Consider the following 24,920-nt stretch of genomic DNA (forward strand, 5'->3'; position numbering starts at 1 on the left):
GGTCTAATGGGACAAAACGCTCCCATGCATTTGGCATTTTGTGATGAGATGCTGTGAGCCAGTACTCAGTGTAATGTGTTCACCTCATAACTAGCTTCATCTCTGCCGTTTCCAGCAGGTTCTGGGAATAATTGCTACTACACCCCTGTGTTAAAAAAGGCTGAGCGCATAGTCTTTAAGACAGGTCTGTGAACATCTTAAAGCAGTGATGTCACACACAGGGCACTCCTGGTTTTATGATCCTGAGTCACAAGCAGCCCAATCACATCATGTGACACCCACACAGCTTGGTACACCAGCCCAACATTACACTGAAACATTCAAACCACAACTAATCACATCCTCATCAATCCAATGGAAATGGATGCCTTAGCAATCAAATGCAGACAAATACATTCTGTCTCAATCAAAGGCAGTCAAATCAAAGCTGTGTCAATCAAAGGCAGTCAAATCAAGGCTTTGTCAATCATAGGCAGACAAATCAAGGGTGTATCAATCAAGTACACATGTTATTGCTGTCAAACAGAGATCTATTTCAGTATAATAGTACATGATAGACTACCAATTAGATTGAGGTATCTTCCAGTCATCTGTTTGTGTACAGCATGATGGATCCCAGTTGCATGTGTGTATGATCTCAGTGGTGTGTGTCATCATAGCAGTGTGTGTATTATTTGTTCAGTTCAGGCACCTTACGGAGCCAGCTCAGCCAAGGAGTGGTTCAGTGTGGTCTCAGAGCTCACTCTGCGACTGCATAAAGGTATAGTTACACCCCAGACTAGTATAGACATAAAGTTATAGTTACACCCCAGACTAGTATAGACATAAAGGTATAGTTACACCCCAGACTAGTATACACATAAAGGTATAGTTACACCCCAGATTAGTCCAGACATAAAGTTATAGTTACACCCCAGACTAGTATACACATAAAGGTATAGTTACACCCCAGATTAGTCCAGACATAAAGTTATAGTTACACCCCAGACTAGTATACACATAAAGGTATAGTTACACCCCAGACTAGTATAGACATAAAGTTATAGTTACACCCCAGACTAGTTTAGACACCCTCTACCTGAACCCTGAGTCTGAGCTTCTCCACTTTATAGGTCAGCTGTCCCTTTTTCACAATTTCCACTGATCCCTGACCGGCATTGTAAAGTCCTTTCCAATGTAGGCCTAGACAAATGAATTTAAACTGTGGAATGCTTCTTTCTTGGTCATACTTTTTATTCTATAGCTAAATCTACCTACTGTAGTTATGCAGGTAAATTTGGCTAAAGGCTCCAACCTCATTATTGGATATTTCACATACTACACCCCTTTGCAAAACAAAACACAATCTAGATACAAACAATCCAGTACTATAGTGAGAGACACGACTGGACTTCCTTCAAGGGACAGAGAGATCCTTCACCTCTCTGATAGGAGTGTATTTATTTCTCAGGATATGAACCCTGACTTCACCGCACTGAAACAGGCTTTCTCTCAACCCGGAGAGGCCCTAAGCTAAATGGCTCCTCACTAATTGTGAATTTCACCGTCACCCATCTGTAAGTGCTGTTGTTGCCAGGCAGGAATGGGTTTGCATTACAGGTGTCCTGGCTCACCCTGCAAGTTCCTGCCGTCATCAGTCCTGTCGACACCTGTGTTGGCATGTGGGATCCTCCTTGGTGATGATGTAGCACAGTTGCGTAATTGACAGGAATCTACATACCATACCCATTGCAGCAGAAGACCCCAACTGCTTTGCCTCTGTCCTTTTTTCTTTTACTGACCTTGATTTAGTAACTTGGTGGTGACCTTGAAGGTAGTTAGTTCTGGCCTGCAACCCAGATTTGGTGTGTCTTTTTATTCAGCTAGTCACACTGCTTAGTGAGTAGTGCCCAGTGTAGCATGCTCCCAATTCTTCTGCATCAATGTAAAATGACACTCTGCTCTTCCAGGGAAACCTTCCCTTATGCTCGATGAAGGAAGTCCAGATGACCCAGCGGCTCCTGAAAATGGAAAAGGTTCCGGTCCAGAAAGCCTGCAAAGTCCGGATGGTATCACCGGCAGAGAAATTCCACTCAGCCCCGCCAGTCTAGGCGACGTCATGGTGACTGATCCAACCAGGGAGGATGACATCATGAACGTCCCGACAAGCCCTGATGACATCTTCACGGACAGTCCAGAGGTCATCTACGATGACGTGCCCTGTGAAAGCCTTCTCTCTCCTCTGGAAGGTTGGGACAGTGGTGTGTGCTTGAGTGTGTATGTGTGTGTGTACACAGACGTGCATGCATATGTGTGTGCAGGCATGCATGCGAGAGAATAACATGTGTGATTCATGTCTCCCCGGTTCTGTCAGATGACATCTATGAGGACATCCAGAGGCCTGAGAGCCATCATGGCACCCACAACGGCTGGAGTGACAGTGAGTTTGAGAGCTATGACGAGCAGTCTGACAGTGAGACCAAAGTCCCCACTGTGGCCCGCAGCACTAATAAGGTAAGGCCTCCAATTATGACCACGATACGACACAATACTTAACACCACTTTTTAATGACTTTTGAATCAGTGTAAGCCTTGTGTCTGCATTTTCTATCTCTTGTCCACAAGATGGCAGTACTGTGGATTGGTCAAATCATGAATACTGAATTATGATGTCAAATGCACATCACTTTTCAATCCCAAAATGTAACAGATGAAGTTGTTGGTTGTAAGAGCATTTGAGCCCTACTTTAACAGTAGCCCTACTGTGTAAAATGCAAATGTGTTTAATAAAACCACCTCACATCCCTCCCACAGAGGAGGAACAGTACACAGTTGGTTTAAATGTACGTCGTTGCAGGGTTGGTTACTGAGGAAGTGAGACTTATACGTATTTTGGGTTCATTGTGTTTGTCAGCAATCTCTCTTTGTTCCTCTTCTTTTCTCTGGGTCTTCCCAGTTTGTCCACACTCTGCTGCTCTTTCTGCTGCTGAAGTTTCTTTTCCTCCCAGTCTGTGTTATTTAAGATTTGTTGTTGTGAAGATGCAGGATTAGGCTTTCTGTAATATGAGGTATTGTCCATTATGCTTATTATGTTTTTTTTAAAATCTCATTTTTAATAAAAAACATGTTTTTTTAAATTATAGTTTATTATGTAGAAATTCTATTTTCAGTTTGTTTGTGGGTTCAGCTTAGCAAAGGGAAATGGATTGAAAGACAATTAGAAATAATTTTTTCCCCGAATGTAACCAGAGTAGGACCAGTGTATTCCTATAACGATTAAAGAGAATGACATCAAGTACATTTGAGCTTCTTTCAACTTTCTGAAACAATTCATTCTAACGCCAACTGACATTCTGTCATCTGTGTTTTCTTGTGATTGCCATGGCTGCTTCTCTTTCGTCTGACCTGACTATCCTTCTCTATCGTCTCTCCTTCCATCCACTCACCTGATCTGCTGTCCTGTCCTTCTAACTTGATTGTCGGGCCGTTTGCGTGGCGATAACCTTAGCTCTCTCAGGACGTGTGGCGACTGAAGGAACGATGCGCCAAGACCAAGCATGAGCTGGCCATGCGCAGCAGTGACTTCAAGGTACTACTTCATTGAGTACTTTAACGCAGCGTCACATTAAAAAAAGTTGTATTACCTTACTTCTATCAAGACTTGCATATATACTAGTCTGTAATTAAAAACAAGATAAGTTGCATATGAAGTGGTTAGGAGCGAAAGGAGACAACAGCTAAGATTTTGAACAGTCTGGCCATGGGCTGGTTGAGGCATAGCTGGGAGGTTTCTTCTCTCTTTCCTCACATGTTTACACAGCAGTTTTTTCACTTTCACTACTTTCCCTTTTACTTCTCTTTAAGGTGCAGTTGCTGATGAAAGCAGCGAGAGATGGCACCAAGGACGGCCTGGAAAAGACAAAGTTAGCCATGATGCGTAAAGTCTCTTTCCTGCAGAAAAAAGAAACCACAGGTAAACATTATTCTTACTGGCTTTTGACTGACTGACTGACTTACACAGACTTATTGACAAACACAGACTGACTAACTGAATGACTAGCGCAGACTGGCTGAATGATTAAAACAAACTTACAGACTGACGAACACAGAGGAACTGACTGAATGATTAATAAAGACTGAATGACTGAATGACGAACACTGACAGAAACTGACTAACACAGACTGAATGACTAACACAGACTGACTGACTAACACAGGAAATTACTGAATGATTAACAAAGACTGAATGACTAATACAGGCGCTGACTGAATGACTAACACAGGTGCTGACTGAATGACTAACACAGACTGACTGACTAACACAGGAAATTACTGAATGATTAACAAAGACTGAATGACTAATACAGGCGCTGACTGAATGACTAACACAGGTGCTGACTGAATGACTAACACAGACTGACAGACTAACACAGGCACTGACTGAATGACTAACACAGACTGACTGGCTAACACAGGCACTGACAGAATGACTAACACAGACTGACTGACTAACACAGACTGACTGACTAACACAGGCACTGACTGAATGACTGACACAGACTGACTGACTAACGCAGGAACTGACTATATGATTAACACAGACCGACTGACAAACACAGACTGACTGAATGACTGACAGACAGACAGACTGACTGACTAACATTGACTGACTGCCTGAATGACTAACACAAACTGACCCAATGAATAACTGACTAACACAATCTGACTAACACAGACCGACTGACACACAGAGAGAGTCATGGACTGACTTAACTGGAAAGGATATCTTTGAATTAATATCAGTCATCGAAGCTCACTTTGTCATGTTTTTCAATCGGAATGACCTATATAATGTAACAATATACAAACTAGTCGAAGCTTGTATTTTGAGCTAATGTGTAACTGAACAGTTAATAAAGAAGTCTGTCAGAGTTGTACTAGCTCAGTTCTTGTTCATCTGGTTGTACTGGGTGCCTGGCTGTGCACTCCATCATTAGGGTGTCAGACAGCCTCAGACAAAGACAGGGCTGGGTCCTGTTCTAAACAACACAAGACAGGGCTGGGTTCTGTTCAGAACAACACGAGTCAGGGCTGGGTTCTGTTCAGAACAACACAAGACAGGGCTGGGTTCTGTTCAGAACAACACGAGTCAGGGCTGGGTTCTGTTCAGAACAAGACGGGACAGGGCTGGGTTCTGTTCAGACCAGAATTTGCCTATGGAACAGTTTCACTTTGACCTTCCCACACAGGTCTCGAACCAGCCATCTTCTGAACTTAGTATCAAATGTCACCCACAAAGCAGCGCTAACATCACCCCACAAAACCAGCGGAAACAAGTACTTCAAAGTCTCCGAGCGAGTGATGTAACCGACTGAAATGCTACCGGCGCCGACCACGGTGCTAACCGATTATCCATTTAATACCCTGTTACACCACCCTAATATATTCTGCCTTAGTTCTGGTGCGATATTCCGCTGTTTCCACAGGAGAACGCAAGGAGAACAGTGCAGGTAGACAGCCTAATACCACTTTCAACCCAGGAAACATTTAACTCAGAGTCTAACGGTACGTGTGCTTTGCTTCCCTACAGAGGAGAATGATGATGACGCTGGTTATCTGGATGTGACGGTGTCTGAAGTGAAGCATCCGCCACCCCAGCTAAGCCCCATGCCAGAGGGCCTCAGCCCCCAACAGGTCATTAGACGCCACATCCTTGGTTCCATCGTTCAGAGTGAAACAAGTTATGTGGACTCTCTCAAGAGAATCTTGGAGGTGAGACTGAAATGACCTTTAAGAGACCTTGTTCGTATCCTCAGTTCCCAGTTCCCCCCACACACTTTGGATCTGAAATTACTGTCTGGGGTCAAAAGGCATGAGGATGAGTTCCGCTAAACCAGTTAGTCAGATACCACCTAACTCTGATTTACTCTCAGGAGTACCAGAAGCCCTTGCTGCAGCCAGAGGCTCGGATCTTGAGTGAGAGGAAAGTCCGTCCCATATTTTACCGTCTGAGGGAGATCTTGCAGTGCCATTCCATGTTCCAGATCGCCATGGCGTCCCGCGTAGCCGAGTGGGACGTCAGTGAGAAAATCGGAGACCTCTTTGTGGCTTCGGTCAGTATGGGGGATGGGTTAGAAAACGTGTGGATTTCTTCCAGGTATATCCAGGTATTTTCTTAGTGGATAAGTCCAGGTAGTCCTTCCGGTTGGTTTTCTTCTATTTACACAATAAACACAACCCTGCTGGAATAATTTAAAAGTGCATATTTTTTCCTGATTTCCTTGCAGGTTTTCTTACATTGAACTTAACGTTACCAAATTTTAAATTACCAATTTTTCTCTCCATAGTTTTCCAAGTCCATGGTACTAGATGTTTACAGTGAGTATGTGAACAACTTCACTAATGCCATGGAGCTCATCAAGAAAGCCTGCATTTCCAAGCCAGCTTTCCTTGAGTTTCTCAAGGTGGGCGGCATCCTTGATCATTTGGTTCATAATGAATACATTCTTTCATCTCACAAGGCTCTACAATTGTTTGTTGGTACACTATATCTACTCTACTACATTACATTCACATTCGTAACTCATCATACATATTTGGAGTTGTGTTATAGTAGCTTTTGGTAAAAAGGTCAGTTGGTTTGCCTCCAACCGTTAAAGGTTCATCCGGAATTGGAACATGTTTGGCATTGCCAGACTGATATGTAGCACGCTCAGTTGACTGGCTCCATGTTGACCAGGGCCTTATGCTTTTTTTCTCTGCAGAAGAAGCAAGCATCCAGTCCTGACAGAATCACACTTTATGGCCTTATGGTTAAACCTATCCAGCGCTTCCCTCAGTTTATCCTGCTGCTACAGGTTAGTACCTAGACATTTTTATGTGTCCTTCTCTTTGTCTGCTTTTTAAGAGCGTTTTTACAATATGATAGTTTTATTTAGATGAACAAGACTTGTTGCCTGATTTGCGTTGGAGATAATAAAATGTAAGTGTTAACAGGCCCGCAATAAAATGTGTTAATCGTGGCTGCCCTCTCGAGAATGAAACCCGGGTCGCAAATGTGAAAGGCATTGTCGTTAACGCCACCAAATTGCACACATTCTGGGCTTTAGTATAGCCTTTAGTATAGACACCATTAATAAACCTTGAACTAAGTAACGTTTCTTATTAAGTTTACCTCCACCACAAATAGTATCTATGAACTGTATGACTTTTGCCACTGGCCATTTTAAAAGCTTATTAGCAAGTAATATGTCGCTAGACGCCATTATATTGTGTTAAACCGAGTAACGTTTTATTATAAAGTTTACCTCCACCACAAATAGCATTTATGAACTGTATAGCTTTTGCCAATGGCCGTTTTAACAGCTTATTAGCCGTTCCTGAATGACATTGATACAATAACTGTATCAATATAGGTAATGATAACAGACTTTTTCGTCAAGTGAAAATACGAGAGAATTGTGTAGCCAGTGAAGTGTTTGTTTGTCCTGAACAAATCCTGAGACATAATTCAAAAATCCACCAGAAATAGTTGCAATATAGTAAACAGTTTCATTTTAGGCTTCCCATAACGTACCTACTCAAGGTTGTAGCCAATGAGGTTTTTGTCTATCCTGAACAAATCCTCTTTTGCCACTGGCTGCTTTAACAGTTAATTAGCCATTTGTGAATGACATAGATACAGTTTCTATCAATATAGGTGACGATAACTAGTGATGGCGGTTCAAGGCTTCATTTGCGTTATTTAAACAGCAGGATATTATGCTGGCAGTACTCAGATTTTCTTTATCACAATAAAAGCCATAATTGAAATGTATAAGGCAATATAGTTAACAATCTAGTCTGAGAAAAAGACAAGAATAACATTGGAACGGACATTAAACATAAAATGTACAGACAAGATTGTTAACTATATTAACTTATATAGTTCAATGATGGCTTTTATTTAGAAAAAGAAAATCTGAGTTAGCACTGCTAGCATAATATCCGGCTGCTAGAAGAACAATAATGAAGCCTCGAATGGCCATCACTAACGATAACAGATTTCTTTGTCAAGTGAAAAGAGGAGAGAATCGTGAAGCCAGCGAAGTGTTTGTCTATCCTGAACAAATCCTAATATCCACCAGAACCATTTTATTTTATGTTTCCTTTTACCTAGCTACGTAAAGTTGTAGCTAGCGAAGTTTTTTCTGTCCTGAACCTCATGCATAATGCATTTTGACTGTTACGGGAGGCGAACGTGGGATCTGTTGTTCCGGAGCGTCTCTAACCACTACGCTTTTTAACAAGGAGTAGTCAGTCAGTCAGTCACTCAGTAAGGTCAGAGGTTTGGGAAAAGTTTGGGAACCCCTGCATTAGGTGGTCTAGGTCTCACTGTCGGGGGGGGGGGGGGGTCATTCCTCTTTTGTTCTCTGCTCAAGCAAGGGGGAGGCAGATTACATCAAGGAGCCCTATCATACCAACTCCTTGAATGTCCTACTGAAAACCATAGTACAGTAGGCCGATTTATGCTTGGGGTATGGCTTTTCAATTACTGAAGGACATCTTTAAAAAGTTTAGAACTGCTGAAAATGACAGATGTACAGTATATTATATCTACATGGTCTATACACAGTATTTTTGGTATACTACGGAAAAATACTGTTAACTACACGGTAATGTATGTTTTACAAAGTATTCTGTAATAAGCAACCAAAAACTGGATATATTATTAAGCATGTCAGGTGGAAACACAGGGGAATCCTGTGTGTTACTAACAGGTTGAATTTTCCACTGGAAGTTCCATTGATTCTACAGACTGAGGAAGTGAGAGGAAGAGAGCTTTCGCTACTGTAATGATGGTCAGCCTATTTTGACTACGTCAATTGTTGTGAACACAATGTCATTTAAATAACTAGAACAAATGCTAAAACACATTTTTGATTCACACTAGCACCTAAAACTCTTTTAAACTATAACAAATGCATCTCCTACTTAAATCTGGCATCAAGTCTTGTTCATCTAAATATAACTATTGTAGTGTAATTCTTTTTTTCCTCAATCTCATTTCTCCGTGTCCCCTGTCCCTCCCCGCACCCTCCCCTCGCCAGGACATGCTGAAGAACACCCCCCGGGACCACCCTGACCGCCTGTCCCTGCAGTTGGCCCTCACCGAGCTGGAGACGTTAGCCGAGAGGCTGAACGAGCAGAAACGAGTCGCTGACCAGGTGGCTGAAATTCAGCAGCTGGCGCGCAGCGTTGGTGACCGTCAACTGACCAAGGTCCGTCTGTCCATCTGCCTTGAAATGGAAATATAGTTTAAGGTCAAACAGAAAATCTGGAATTGTTCTTGTTTACGTGTTCTTTGTGTATGCTTTCTGCGTGTGTGCGTTCTGCGTGTGTGTGTTTGGTGCGTAGTGTGTGTGGATAGGGTGTAATAAATGATATGTGATATTTGCGTCTTAGCTATTAAACTCGGATCAGAGGCAGCTGATACTGTGTGAGGTGCTGATCGAGACGGTGTACGGGGAGAAAGGACAGGTCCTCAAGTCCAAGGAGCGTAAAGTCTTTCTCCTCAACGACACGCTAATCTGTGCCAACATCAACATCAAGTGAGTCAGCGCTACATAGTTTAGACCGTAGAAATATGGATGGAGAACAGAGGTGTGCCCCCCCCCCCCCCGGACAGAAAGTACAGGGTTTTGAATGTACACGAGGAACATTTACATGCTAGCGGGCTACACGTCTACATTGTGATAGTGCGTGATCGGAATTATAGATGAATAGATCAGGGGCTAGCCCTAATGACGCCACTGATGGAGAAGATGTGAGAACATGTCAAACAACTATTTATTTTCCTGTCTTGGCCAACATAACTTGCATAGCATGTCAAAGGAACTGAGGTAAAATTTCCCCCAAATTTGCATCTTAAAATGTCAGTTTCTATCAGTGAACCTCACATGATTAAACCTAGTAGTACAGAATGACCTTACATCTACTTAAGTTAATTACTTTTTAATCTCTTACATTTGACCAAATCACTTCAGTTGCATCAATGATGTACTGTATATATATATATAGCCTAAAAATATAAAATTGTTTTATATTGTCAGCCCATTCTGTTCACTGATGTTCTGCTCGCGCAGCGGTTACCAGAATTTCTAACACTGTCCTGCGATGGCAGCTTTGAAGCAATGACTGGTCTAGTTATGTAAGGGATCAAGGGGGTTGGAGACGCCTTTAAAGAAACACCCCTCAAGATTTGGGTGAACCAGATCGACAAGAGCTGTGATTGGTATTTAGCAGGCTAAACTAGAGAAGCTGTGACAACAAACTGACGGCAGATCTACAGTCTGCAGGGACATGTGATGGCTCATTATGAAAACAGTTTTGTTTAGATGACTACCCCAGATTGGTTACATTTTACATGGGGACAGTAACTTAGACACATGGCACATGAATGACCGGATTCTTTTTTTTTTTCTATTAGGTTATTTTCTGAAGAAGGTTATTTTTATTTGAGTAAACCTAAGTAACATTAATTTTACCTCAGTACAGATTTCCGATACTCTACCCACCCCTGGTTGATTCCAGTCATGTCCCATGCTAGCATTGTCCTTGTGAAAGGATAACAGTGCTTCAGAATTCTACTTCAGAATGCGTAATTATGGGAATGTATTAATATTAATGGTCCCAAAAATCAGTAGGGAGTCCACGGTTTGGGGAGAATTCAACTGATCAGAAGGACCACTTTCATGTTGTTGATTCAAAGAGCCCTGACACACTTGGAGCCTTTCTCAGTCGTTGATTGCATTATCATGTGTTCAAAATCTAGTTCAGGCCTATAGAGAGGGGAAACAGAGGGAACTGTCTTCTTCGCCTTATTGTGACAGCTGGGGAAATACTATTGAAAACTGTCTGTGTGTGTGTACCCTCTATCCGCGTTCAGTCCAGTGTAACGTGTTCCTGTTCCTTCCACCAGGGGTCCCCCTGATATCAGCAGTCTTGTTCCCATTGGCCCCAAATACACAGTCAAGTGGAGTGCTCCCTTGCTGCAGACGCAGGTGGTGGAGGTGGGACAAGACAGCTTCCAAAACAAAGATCCAGGGAAAAGGCCGAACGTTGCTAAGGTTTCAGGTAAAAACACACATTCTGTTGGGTCTAATTCCGCCTTAAATTCACTGATCACTTTCATAATCACGATGCCATCTAACTGTAAGCTACAAAAGTCTTCTCCACTCTGTCGTCAAGCCCTGGTTCTAGCTGATACTAACCTGTCAGTTAGCTCAGAAAGGGGGTGGAAAACTATTGTCCGACTGTAGTGTATTGTAATTAATTAATTGAACGGTTGTGTAGTTAATCAATTGAATGACAAAACAGAGGTCGCATGTCAGTCCTCTGTAAGATATTGTCCCTTGTCTTACACATCTGCGATAAAAATCCTGTACTATTTGGAGGATTTTACTGGGGTGGACTAGTGTTCTGGTGGAGACACTGCAGGACATCTCCTAACCCTTGGAATGTCAGAGAGTGATGAGTGACAGCAGCGGTGATGGTCCGTCCATCTAATCACCAGTTAACTAACGGTCCAGATTTGTACTATACCTCTTCCTCCTGTGAATTCTTTCACGCACAATGGCCCTTTAAATATGCTCCGATACGCTTGGTCAAAGATAAGAGGATGATAACAGAGGTGTTTGATGATGGGACAGTTAGCGATGATGATGGTGTTGACGACCACCATGGTGATGGAGACTGATAATGAAGATAGAACTCTGTGTGTCAGGTAAAGTGTTCCTGGGCCCCCCCAGACTGTACCAGGATCTAGATGAGCTACAACATGACCTGTCCGTGGTTGAACAGGTCACCCTCCTAGTGGGGACTTTACAAGGCACCTACCAGGTTCGGAACACACACACACACACATACAGACACCTTGATTTTCAAACGCTGCTCAATGGCATCACATGATACCGATTGTCTACCCACGGTCTCTCTGTTCCTTTTCAGAACCTGAACACTGCCGTCGGGCAGGACTGGTGCCTGGCACTGCAGAGGCTCATCCGCATCAAAGAGGAAGAAATCCAGTGTGCCAACAAGTGCCGCCTACGGCTGGCTGTGCCAGGCAAGCCTGACAAGTAAGCGCCCAGGAGGGTAACCGGGTTCCAAAGATGCGTGTGTGTTTGAGTTTTAGCGTGCATGTGTTGCTGTGTGTTTCTGTGTGTGTGTGTGTGTGTGTGTGCACGTGTGGGTGGCTTGGTGGGTGGGTGGGGAACTATATGGTCTTCGGGATCTCTCCTGGGTAGGTGGGTAGCAGATGGCAGGGCAGATGGGACTTCCTCAGCTTGGTACACGCTCTTGTGCCAAGCTGAGGAGGGGGTCCCTGGCCTCTGGTCTGTTCCTCTGCAGTTTGATATGGGAATCTTGGAGCCCTTTACAACTCTAGGCAGTCATTTAAATGCCAAACTAGGCAATTAGAGCCTGCACCTGGATTGATGTTTCGTGTTTTTCCGATGCCAATCGAGGTCCAGCATCAGCAACAGTATCCACTAGCTCTAACCCCTAAAATGCAAAGACAGAGTCAATAGGAGACTGTGGTGTGGATGTTCATAAAGCCCCTCTACATTCCCTTCCATGTCATCCATACTTGTGACTGCTTGTTTATGTCTGTGTCTGCATGTTAATATGTGTGTTTTATTGCCGCTCAGATCTGGGCGGCCGGTCAATTTCATGGTGGTTTTCAACACCCCCAGTCCCCTTAGCAAGATCTACTGGGTCAATCGCCTACACCTGGCCAAGATAGCACAGAGTGAGTCGACTCATCCAAATGGGCATTTCATACTGTAGCTAGCGTACAAGCTTAGATTAGAACTCCTATAAAGACCTAATAGATGTTATAGCTTTGTGGTATAGTGATAATCATATATATGCTTTTCCCCACTGATGGATTTTGCTGAGGTGTACAACCAATCGTTTGACTTTTGACGCAGGGGAAGAGAACTCGCCAGGCTGGGTGTGTGCTGAGGATGATGGGAAGACTAGACCTCCATTCTGGTGTCCCCTGCTAGCCTGCCGAATACCCATCTTCTGCCCCAAAACACAAGACCTGAAGGTAAACAGCTACGGGTGTAAAGACGTTCGGTAGCAGAGTAGAAGTATTTTGATGACCTGAGCAACAGAAATATATGATTCATGAAGATGTCCATTCCGAGCACATGTATGCGAAATGACACTGCCATGCTGTAGTGCTACAGTACAAGGATAAAGGACATTTGAGAAATATCGTACCACATATAAAGTGTGTCATTGCGATCAGGAGTGTGAGTCTTAATTGAGTAATACTGATTCTTGTGGAGAGCGGTTTGAAATGGATCACCCTGTTTTTGGGGTGAGTGGCAATGATGTCTGACATGGTTGTCTTACCTCGTCAAGCTCTGGGGACTCCTTATGGTGGTAGATACCTGCAAGCTCAAATGTGATCGTTGGCTGGAGAATGCGCTGTCCTCAAACGTCCTGCTGGAGATGGTGTTGTGATAACAAGCAGAAGGAATCAAAAGGATGTGCTTCAGAGGACATGTCCTGACAGACTTCCCTGAGCAGGTTGTGAGGTGCTACAACAAGGCATGGCGATGATCACAAAATTGGGCATCACAAAATTTTGGAGGAGAAGAAAAGGAGGGGAAAGGGGGGTTGCTATCTGGCACAGCAGCGGATTTACGTTTGAACAGAGAGCAGAAGATGTCGCATGCTTTGGTTTGAATCAACAGGGGAATCAGAACACGATCAAATAATTGGAACTCAGGGTAGTGGGACTGGGGTTCCTTTGTGTGGCGTTGGCTGTGATTAGCAGCTTACGCTATAATGTCATCTTTTTCACTGCCAATCTCTTTAACGTCTTCTAGCATGCCAAACTGGGCAAGACAGCCTTAGTGACTGATGAGATTATGGAAGCAGTTTGATAAAGAAAATGGAATCCTTTCACTCACGTGAATTACAATAGCAGTCCTTGCTCATGCACGGGATCACAAAATTACCACTGCAAAATGTTCGTTCATTTAGGGGATGCTCTCATCCGAAGCATCTTACAGTTGCTGCGTTCATCCTAACGTAGCTAGGTGAGATAACCACACATCCTAATCTGAGTTTAAAAAAACGTGTCAATTAAGCACTTTCCCCGGTAAATCCGTGCTAGTAAGAAGGTACAATTGTGAGTGTTAATGTGCAGTAAATTGCAGTGTCATCTGGCTTACGATCATTGAGGTCTTACCCACACACATCACCTGGCACCGTTCTGTTATTCTGAGGGAAAGATTAGAGCACCAACTTAAAGCCGTATGCTGAGCTGTTAAGAATGAAGTCATTACTGAGTGTGAAGCAGGTTGACATGACAGGTGTTCTTCTACGCTGTGTTCATTCTTCTATTGCTGACACATCAACTTAGTTTGCTTGTCAGGGTTTAAGAAACAATGATATCACATGCACTGAAGACAACTTCCTTAGAGGATGCACACACCTTTTCCATTCAAATCAGACAGATTTTTTTGAGTGTTTTGTTATTAAAAAATAAAGACTGATTACACCACACTGCGGAGACCATTATCAACACACTGCGGAGACCATTATCAACACACTGCGGAGACCATTATCAACACACTGCGGAGACCATTATCAACACACTGCGGAGACCATTATCAACACACTGCGGAGACCATTATCAACACACTGCGGAGACCATTATCAACACACTGCAGATACCATTATCAACACAATACAGATGCCATTATCAGCTCACTGCGGATACCATCATCAACACATTACGGATACTGTTATCAACACACTGCTGATACCATTATTATCATACTGCTTATACTGTTATCAACACACTGCTGATACCATTATCAACACACTGCTGATACCATTATCATCATACTGCTGATACCGTTATCAACACACTGCTGATACCATTATCATCATACTGCTGATACCGTTATCAACACACTGCTGATACCATTATCATCATACTGCTGATACTGTTATCAACACACTGCTGATACCATTATCATCACACTGCTGATACTGTAATCAGCTTACTGCGGTTAGCATCATCAACACATTACGGATACCGTTATCAACACACTGCTGATACTGTTATCAACACACTGCTGATACTGTTATCATCACACTGTTGATACTGTTATCATCACACTGTTGATACTGTTATCAACACACTCAACCAAAGATCCCACTCTCCTTTTACAACAACAGTGTGCTTGGTGATTCCCTCCTCACAGTCTGTCTGTCTTGGGATAGAGGATGGATCAGAGGGTAAGCACCTTATTCTGGTGACTCTGCTGAGGCCACTGAGTCCTGAAGATAATCCATATTGCGAGGCAAATGCTGGATGGTATTCAAAGTAGTAATCTTTCCAAGTTGAGATTGAAAGACTGGCGGATGGTTTCTCTAAGCTAAACCTACCCGCACGCGGGCCTCGCTGGATTGGCTGTCCCACAAACATACTTGCATAAATTACAAGTAAATACTAAATCACAGACCAGACTGCATCCAAAAGGGCATGGTAGTTCCTGATAGTGTACTACTGCTGACCCAAGCTATGTCAGCCCTGTTCCAAAGAAACACCGCATTGGAAACTCCTCTTGCTCCTTTCTCTCCCCCCCATCCATCCACCCACTCCACCTCCTTTTTTTCCCAATCTCTCTCCTCTCCATGCAATGCACTCTCCTCTCTGCCTCCACTCCCTCTCCTCTCCTCCCACCGCTTACTCTCCACTACTGTTCCCTTCATCTGAAAAGTTTGAAATTCAGAAGCCTCCGTCCTTGGAACGAGAGGTTGTGTGTATCGGATAGCATTTTAAAATTCAAAGGACCCCCTCCTGGCCAAAATATTAATTTACACCATTTGAATGGATATTCGGCAGGCGCCCTTATCTGGACAGTGCCAGTCCTGCAGAGAGGAGTTACTGGTCCTTGTATTTGATATGGACTTACAGTGTTTGGATTTGCATCTTTATTTCAAGTTGTAACGCGTTACTGGTTACTGGTCACTGGTTTGACATTATAGCACAGGTTGTTGCAGGTCCCTAAACAATGCAGTGGAATTATTTAACTACAGTAACTCACATAAGCTCACACCAGTACAATTTAAAAGTCTACCAACACATTCAGAACTATAATCTAAATAGGACTATAATCTAAACAGAACTGTAATCTAAACTATAATCTATAATCATACACCTGCCTATGTAACACTGGAGAGTGAAAAGATCCAGTAAACTGGATATAAAAAAACTGGGAAGTAATGGAAGTGAGTGCAACCAAACTGGTTAGAGTAAATAGCGTTGTTCTGACTGGGAGTGAGTGCAACCAAACTGGTTAGAGTAAATAGCGTTGTTCTGACTTGGAGTGAGGGATGTCACGATGCAGCTAAAACACCATTGTTCACAATATGTTGTATTTGATGCTTTAATGCAGTCTGCCACGTCCAATCAAATCGATGGCATCTTATTGGTCACCAGCTGCAAAGAGAAATACACAAATGTTTGGATTAATTTATTCTATGAACAAACTACTACAGAGTGTGATCATTGCGACAGAATGTCACCTTCATTTTATTGCTGAGGCTATCATGCTGCATATTGAGTAAAGCATGCTTTCTTCCTTGCCAGAAGAACATTATTTCTGTCCTGGTATATGGTATTAATAACCTTAGGGCTCGAGTAGAGAATCAGATGCATGCTGAAAATACTCACTCATGTCCTGTGATTCCACATGAAGGTAAGCAGGATGTTGTAGAGGTGTTCTAAAAAGGTTCCAATCACGTCGCAGGAACGGCAAAGGAATGTTGTGGTGAAAGAAATGAGAACTTGCTTTGAAATTGCCTATAATGCCGAATACTGCCTATATCCATATAACCAAAGACACTCACTGCGTGTTTCCAATTCTCCTCTGCTATAACTGAATTGAGATGACAGTGGGCCAGTGTGTTAAACAGAGCATCTGTTGTGTTGTCTCCAGCTGGAGGCCGCCCTTCACAACCCGGTCCAGTGTTCCCTGCTGGGCTTCTCTGCAGCCAGCACCTCTCTACCGCAGGGCTATCTCTGGGTGAGTTAGGCATATTTCCAGATTCCAGGACCAGAGCAGACCAGTACTACTGACCACTGCTCTAATTTCAGTTAGCGTTGTTGAGATTGATCGTCTTTCACAATTGGAAAAATCCTCATGCCCTGACCAGGTGGCCAGTGGAGGTGACAGCAACCAAGGTCAGGTGGAGATCTTCTCTCTGAACCGCTCCACGCCGCGCGCAGTCAAATCCATCCAGCTGGGGGCGCCTGTCCTGTGCCTGGACCACGTGACGGAGCCGTGTCCTAGGGAGGAGCAAGAGGAGGGGGAGGTGGCCGCCAAGAGCACAGCCAGGACTGGCAACACCATCTGTGTCGGCCTCCAGGATGGCTCGTGAGTCCTCACGTGTACCTTTAGCATTAACAAGCATGCGTTTGTTTCATGCTACACCGTATGGATTTGTTTGTCCACTGTTCCCCAGTTCCCAAGCATTTCTACTTATATCTTTCGAATTTGTATTGAAAATAGCATTGTTGTAACCGGAGTGTTGCAGTGGAAGTGGACGCAAATTCTGTCAGTAGAAATGTGGTTGGCTGATGTTATTGCCATTGTTATATACTGTGTTCTGATATTTAAATGGCTTAAGCATTGAGGTCACCTTATAGAACTCTGTTTCCAAGGATCCATGTGTACGGTAGTGTGGACACCGCTGCCCAGGTCCTGCTGACCTTCTCCACACCAGACAGTTGTCCAGTTCTGTGCCTGAAACACTCTGACTCCTTCCTGTTCGCTGGGCTGGGCAATGGAAAAGTTGCTGTTTATGCTCGGAAGAGTGGAGGTGAGACTGCAAACCACATGTACAGCGGAAAGAATAAAGAGACCACTGCACCTATTTCTTACCTTTCCAAAAAAAGTTGAAAAGGAAAGTTTTGAGTGAGGAACAGAAGGGTTAAAATTGCAGTGGTCGCTTAATTTTAACCCTTCTGTTATTCACTCAAAACCTTCCTTTTCGACTTTTTTTGGAAAGGAAAGTAAAAGGAGCAGTGGTCTCTTAATTTTTTCCGGAGCTGTATAATATTGTATACTGTCATTTTCTCATTCAGTTCAATCCCAGATGGACACGGACAACCCACCAGATGGGAGAGGATGCCCTGTGGCTGAGCAATAGAAGCCTATGAAGTTAGATGGGACTGTCAACATTCTGATTTCAACATAGTTTCTTGTTGCAGAAAGTACAATATGTTGCAAACAGAGTAGACTATGTTTTTTAGACTTGACCCTTGGCCAACGTAAAAAAAATAATAAAAGCTAAAAGAAATGCACATTTCCCAATAAAAATGCTAACTTCACAGTGTAGGCCTTTCCTAACAGAAAGATGTTAAAACACACCAATATTGTCTTTGCAAGATCAAGGATTGAATTCTGCTCACAGATTGGCCCTGGGTTCCCATGGAGGCTGGTGGGTTGGTCCAATCCAGGGCTTGGGGGGTTAGTAATAGGGTTGCCTTGCTTCAACAAGCTAGGAACTTCTCGTGGTGGCTTAAACGCCTGTGAGGTCAATCGAGGAGGGTGCGTTTCTTCCGGCGTGTAGGGATTCCGGTATAGACTTCCTGGTTAAGCGAGCAGTGTGATTAGAACCGGAACAACATCAGATGTGCTTTGGAAGACACTTGAGCTTGACTATCCCAATTCCTCTAGGTGTTGCTCTGATTGAAGCAGGGAAAATGGAGGAAAAGCTAAATATTCTGAAGAAGAACACGCCAATATTGCTAAATAGGATTTTTCTAGCTTGTGCTTCTAGCTTGTGCTTATATCCTAGGTTCTAGGACTTATCTCCTATTGGAAATGACAGCATGCAGGCTGTAAAACATGTATTATTTAAATTAAGTTGCATGTTGCAATATTTTTTTTAAGAAAGTACATTTAATATGATAGAATTGTATAAGCAGAAAAAGTTATTTTAATTTCTTCTAAAGAGAATTTGTTTTCGTATACTTAAATAGAACAATTAAATGTGGTCCTCTTTTAATTATTTACCTAGTTAGGTAAAGCAGTGGTTCTCAACTGGTTTTGTGTCAGGACCCCCATTGAACCAGGTTGTCTTAGTCACAACGCATTATTCACATCACAGTTTTTTGAGGTATAAATACTAACTGGATTTTTCTGTTGCTTCATTGACAGCAATTCTATAAAGAATACATTCCTACCTTCATCATTGCCAACAATTTCATAATTACTCATATTATCATCAAAGAATGATGAAAAGCTCACCTGTTTAAGACCACACAATCTGCTAAATTGCACTGTTAATAGATACATTTTAATATGTTAATTGAAGAAGAGTTTTCAGATAATAAAATAATTAAATTGTATGTTCATTATAGTTTTTACACACCTTTAGTTGTTTTCTTATTTTTTTTAAAAAGTCAGTAGCAATAAGTCACCCGAGACCCATCTGTTAAGAACCACTGAGGTAAAGTAGAAATAAGCTAGCTTAACGACTCACAGTATATTGTTTTCGCTGCTGTGTTATTCACTGCCGAGAAAGAACTTAAGTATTTTCGTCACAGCAAGGAGTCCAGGTAGATGGGCAATAAATAGGCACCGATCCTTTTCTCCTTTTCCCAGAGGGGCTGTGGGACCCTGAGTCATGCAGGCTAGTGACCGTGGGCAATGGACCCATCTGCACCCTCCTAACCCTGGAAAACGCTGTGTGGGCCAGTATTGCCAACCATGTCACTGTCATTCAGGGATCCAGCCTCCACACCCAGGTGAGTCAAACAACCTTCTACCCTCATCTCTACAGGGCTGAAGGGAGAGGAAGAGAACTTAGATGTGACCCTGGAAAATGTAACACTATTTACATTTCGGCTAAAACTAAAAGGTGAAAGCATACAGGATATTGTTCCAAATAGCTTTTTTAATATATATTAAAGCACTTCAACTGCAAAAAATGCTTCCTAAAAAGAATGAATAAAATGCATTACTCAACAACAAATTTCATAATTTGTTGGCTGAGAACGTTTGCTGAAACAATACAGAAAATTCTGAAAACAAGGTACATAGTCGATTTCAGAAGCAATAACAAATCTGAACAAGCCTGATATTCCTGTTTTAAGAATCGTCTTATGCTGTTCTAAAAATCAAGCTGTGCCTGAATTAGGATCTGAACAAGCCTGATATTCCTGTTTTAAGAATCATCTTTTGCTATTCTAAAAACCAAGCTGTGCCTGAATTAGGATCTGAACAAGCCTAATATTCCTGTTTAAGGAATCGTCTTATGCTATTCTAAAAATCAAGCTGTGCCTGAATTAGGATATTTCGCTTGTTTTCAGAATGTTCCAAAGGAGCGGAGCACCCTTTCTGGGTTTTACAACGCGAGCATGTTTCTCAGATTACAGGGGGCAAGACCAAGCAGTGCCTTCAAGGACAAGAGTAACATCCTAATCAGAGCAGTACTTTACAGGCAGCCAATGTAGCGCAGATAAAACTGGAGCGACATGTTCTTCTAGTGTTGGTTAAAATCAGAGCTACGGTGTTCCGTACAAGTTTTAGGCTTTTAATAATAGAGTCTGAGCAGCTGGAGAGGAAGGCATTATGGTAGCGTAATCTAGATGAAACAAAAGCATGTACCATTTTTTCTGCATCTAGCTGAGAGATAAAGGGTCTAATTCTGGAAATGTTCCTGAGATCAAAGTATGCTGTTTTGGATATGGATTTCACATGGTTATTAAAAGCTAGGCCAGCGTGAAAGGTAACACTAAGGTTTTTAACAACCATTTTTGGTGTGATGGGGTAACCATCAATATTAGGAGGGAATTCTGAATTATTTAATATACATACATTTCTTGTCTAATAATATTATTTCTGTCAGAGTTTTAAAACATGTTGTCATCCAAATCAAGTGTGTAGGTTTGGTTTGAAGTGTCTTCCATAAGGTGGAGACACGTTTTAAACAATCCTATTGATACCCTTGGATTTCCGCTAAAAGCACGGCTGCTTTTCTCAGTTAACCCTGTAAACACTGTAAAAAAATAAATATATATGTTACTGATCAGTTACAGTTACATTATTATATATATTTTTTAATATTTATATTTGAGCTAAATTCCGACCACATTTGTTGATAAACGTAACCCAATTAAACAAGTCACAAATTTAATTAAATTTAAGTAATTACCCACAGGGGCTTTGGGTTATGCCTGTTTGCCCAGTCCACGAGCACCAGACTGGGCTGCGCTAGGTCCCAAGTATCACGTCACTGTGGAACTACCACACAATGAAAGGGCATGACATTACCAAGGGGGTATCATGTACAGTAAAGCTATTAGGGATCCCATCACAAAACCATAAATGAATACCAGTTTCGATCATGGAGTGTCCCGGTGAATTCAAGCCCAGCCGAACAAATTACTATCAAAAACATGATTTGAACCAGCCATGTCCTCTTAGACTGGGGATTGGGTTGAAAGTGTAAGTCGTTTCCCCCAATCTAAAATGACAGGAACAGAGACATGACCACAGTCAGTGGACAGCAGGAGGTCATTTATTTCATTACGTTCACCAGTGCCTTCTCAGTGTGATGTTAAGATGGCAAATGCTGGGCTTCCTTCTACCTTCTCTAATATCTTAGAAAGGAAGCGGGGGTCTGAGATTAGCATATTGTAATAGAAGTAATGTGTGTTGATGTTGTTCTTTTGTGAGTGATTATATTACAGACAATTTGAGACATCCAGGAACAATCGCTGATTGATAAATATAAACATTGTAATTGATATTTTAGCTATAATTATTGAAATGTTTTTTATTAAGAAAGGTCCAAGATGTCCAAGATTGCGCGGGCATTTTATTTTTGAAAGGTTAGACAGTTGCTTCATGTCCCTGTCGCCGAGTGACAGGTATTTAGACACGTGCGTTGATAACCTCTCTCTCCCCGTCTCTCCTCTCAGGGTTTTGAGGTGCACCCAGAGCCTGGAGTCAGTGTGACTCACATGGTGCTCGCGGGGGGAGGAGTTTGGATGGCCTTCTCCGAAGGCTCCTCCATCCGTCTGTTCCACACGGAAACACTGGAACACCTGCAGGAAATCAACATCTCCACACGCTCCACCTTCCTCAACCCAGGCGAGTAGAGTGTTTAAGGACACAGGCCACCGACAGCTTTTCTTTTCAGTTATAGGATTCATATCCAGGCCGAATGCCCTTTTGGATACAGGTATTACCAAAGGCTATTCAGAATGTCGTTTGTTCGATCCACTCAGATGCCATTGAGCCTCAGACGCTGACAGTAGATGTGGATTTGTGTGTGCAGCTGCTGCGTTGCCCTGAGTGGAGTGACAGAATGTGTCTCTTTTCCAGGTCACCAGGGCGTCGTCCGAGTCACCAGCCTACTCATCTGCCAGGGCCTGCTGTGGGTCGGCACCGCCCAGGGTATCGTAGTCACCCTGCCCGTGCCCAAATTGGAGGGCATCCCCAAAATAACAGGTGGGGCCTTTAGCACAGACACTAACAATGAGGGTGTCCCAGGTGGCGGCGGGGACTGTAATGCGCTCTCTGGTAGCAGCAAGCTGACAAACACAGGGTCGATTGTTAGCCTCGGCTCAAACGCTAGCTGATTAGCGGCTGGGAAAACGGGGGGAAAAAAGAAAAAAATGAAAAAGCGAATAATAAAAATGAAAACATGTTGGACATTTCTAACAGACATGAAACCGGTAGCATCAGGTAACAGCCCTCGTGTTGGCTTGACTGGCTGTAGTGTCTTCTGTATTATAATTGTGTAAAGATATATATTTATCAAATCCATCAAAAGAGCTACCGATAATGCTGCTTTGCTTTCCAGCCAAACCCTGTGTGCTGTTTGTTCCACAGGTAAAGGGATGACCTCTCTAAATGCCCACTGTGGTCCAGTGGACTTCCTGGTGGCCACCTCCAGCACCTTGTCCCCAGACATGCTGAAACGCGACTCGGTCTGTGACCCCACCGACCACGTCAATGGGGAGGTAGGGGGAGGAGGAGAGAGTGGGGAGCGGAGGAATGAATGGTCCCGGGAGTCGCTCTCACAACCGGACTGCTCCTCACCCCAGGGGGAGCCCCCCAGGGCTAAGGGAGTGCTGCTCCAGTACCGCCTCCGTTCCACCAGCAAGCTGCCTGGCAAACTGCTGACGGCTGAACCCAACCAGAGCCCCTGCGGTGCACCGCTGGAGACCCCAGAGCACAGCCCAGAGGACGGCTCTATATACGAGCTGAGCGAAGACCCGGACGTGTGGGTGCGAGGGCAGCCCCCCACCAGGGAGGGCCGGGGGAAGGATAAGGTGACCTCCGTAGCCGTGTTTTCCGGAGGCAGGGGGTTCCGAAGACTTGGGGAAGGGACCACAGCAGTCAATGGGGACCCAAATGAAAATACGCTCATGGTTTGGCAACTCCCGCTGACAGTGTGCCCATAAGGGGGGAAAAAAGGCTGATTAGACCGTGCAAGAGATGGCTCTGCCTTCCTTTGACACTGTGAACCACCAGATCCTCCTCTCCACCCTCTCAGGGCTAGGCGTCTCAGGCCCACCACCTCAAGCTCAACCTCAAAAAGATGGAGCTGCTCTTCCTACGGGGGAAAGGTCTGCCACTCAAAGACCTCTCATTGAAGTTGACAACTCCTCTGTGTCCCCTATTGGAGTTTAAAGAAACTTGACGCGACACTAGACCACACCTTGTCGTTCTCTGCAGACATCAAAGCAGTGACCTGCGGGGTCAGACTCTACAACACATTTCAAGAGTACCGTTTTACCTCACATAGGAAGCAGTACAGGTCCTAATCCAGGCACTTGTCATCTCACATCTGAACTACTGCAACTCACTGTTGGAATGGCTCCCTGCTTGTGCCACCAAATCCCCTGTACCCAGAACACCGCAAGCCTTCTGGTGTTCAACCTTCCCAAGCTCTCCCCCACCTGGGAGGACTTGATCTGTCCCCCGGGAGTACTTCAGAAGACTTAGGAGATAATAGGCTAACTGGTACAGTGCACTAGAGGTGGTTATTTAGGGGAACTTGGTACAGGGCAACTTTTTGTAGGCGGTGCATTAACAGAAAACGTTGGAAACCATTGAACTACAAGACCATGGGCTTGACCAGCGAGCAGCAAGGGGAACTGCCCCTCCCCACTTTTAGGCTATGCTCTAACCCTACATCCCTACATAAGAACAAATGCTAAGTGACTGAAATGTAAATACATTCTATAGGAAGAAATGTAAAAAATATATATATATTTCCAGATGATATAGTTGACCGTTTAAGGAAGGACTATACACATGGTACATTCCTCTACCACCCTGTGGTTGCATCTCTGGATGGAGTTTTAGTCTGGAGTCTGCGTCTGACATGTTTTAGACCCTGGGGTCACATCTCAGTCCCATTTGGGGGAACTCGAAACTCTTTACACGCACTCTTCCAACCAGATGCTGCTTCAGTCTGGCAGATCGAGACTAGGGGGTATCATCAAATATGATTTGAGGAGGCTAACTGAACATGCCTTTGCATATCTTTTGCACATGCTTTGAAAAATATATAATTGACCAGTGATTAAAAAGTGACAGTTATGAACATAAGAATGAATTTGCTTGTCACTCTAATTGACTCATTGCCAGTGTATAATGTGTGTCGCTAACACAGAACATGACAGCTAATGGTATTGTATGGGGCATGGGTATACATTAAACCCTTTACAACCCTATAAAGGTACTTTACATAGTGTTATCAGTGAACTTCATGTGTCCTGTTTTTGTCACAGCAAGGAGGACTTCTATGTAGACAATTTATCTTAAATTAACTCTGTGAGAACTATGTCAAATGTCCTGTTTTTTTTATTTCAATAATCCAGAAGATGTGAAGAAAAGACAAAA

At 43.4% G+C, this 24,920-nt stretch overlaps 1 protein-coding gene across 7 annotated transcripts in view; it reads left to right on the forward strand.

Annotated features, from left to right (window-relative positions):
- The window catches only part of arhgef10lb (Rho guanine nucleotide exchange factor (GEF) 10-like b), a 32,090-nt gene extending 7,288 nt beyond the window's left edge, over window positions 1–24,802 (forward strand). For 4 of the 7 annotated variants that reach the window (XM_034296165.1, XM_034296167.1, XM_034296166.1 and 1 more), the window contains 23 exons: window positions 683–760; window positions 1,950–2,228; window positions 2,354–2,493; window positions 3,488–3,568; window positions 3,844–3,952; window positions 5,570–5,751; window positions 5,913–6,092; window positions 6,327–6,443; window positions 6,744–6,836; window positions 9,069–9,239; window positions 9,424–9,569; window positions 10,940–11,094; window positions 11,744–11,859; window positions 11,968–12,095; window positions 12,666–12,766; window positions 12,948–13,069; window positions 16,989–17,075; window positions 17,206–17,426; window positions 17,714–17,871; window positions 19,662–19,804; window positions 21,983–22,154; window positions 22,389–22,514; window positions 22,899–24,802. In XM_034296165.1, the coding sequence (XP_034152056.1) occupies window positions 683–760; window positions 1,950–2,228; window positions 2,354–2,493; window positions 3,488–3,568; window positions 3,844–3,952; window positions 5,570–5,751; window positions 5,913–6,092; window positions 6,327–6,443; window positions 6,744–6,836; window positions 9,069–9,239; window positions 9,424–9,569; window positions 10,940–11,094; window positions 11,744–11,859; window positions 11,968–12,095; window positions 12,666–12,766; window positions 12,948–13,069; window positions 16,989–17,075; window positions 17,206–17,426; window positions 17,714–17,871; window positions 19,662–19,804; window positions 21,983–22,154; window positions 22,389–22,514; window positions 22,899–23,473 (3,680 nt within the window). In that variant the 3' untranslated portion in view covers window positions 23,474–24,802. Of the gene's footprint in view, window positions 1–682; window positions 761–794; window positions 1,693–1,949; window positions 2,229–2,353; window positions 2,494–3,487; window positions 3,569–3,843; window positions 3,953–5,569; window positions 5,752–5,912; window positions 6,093–6,326; window positions 6,444–6,743; window positions 6,837–9,068; window positions 9,240–9,423; window positions 9,570–10,939; window positions 11,095–11,743; window positions 11,860–11,967; window positions 12,096–12,665; window positions 12,767–12,947; window positions 13,070–16,988; window positions 17,076–17,205; window positions 17,427–17,713; window positions 17,872–19,661; window positions 19,805–21,982; window positions 22,155–22,388; window positions 22,515–22,898 lie in introns of those variants that run through there. The other 3 variants (XM_034296168.1, XM_010875739.3, XM_034296169.1) reach the window with 2 other exon arrangements.
- The last annotated feature ends 118 nt before the right edge of the window (window positions 24,803–24,920 follow it).

This window comes from Esox lucius, chromosome 12 (genome assembly GCF_011004845.1).
Source record: "Esox lucius isolate fEsoLuc1 chromosome 12, fEsoLuc1.pri, whole genome shotgun sequence".
In the NCBI taxonomy this organism is placed as follows: domain Eukaryota; kingdom Metazoa; phylum Chordata; class Actinopteri; order Esociformes; family Esocidae; genus Esox; species Esox lucius.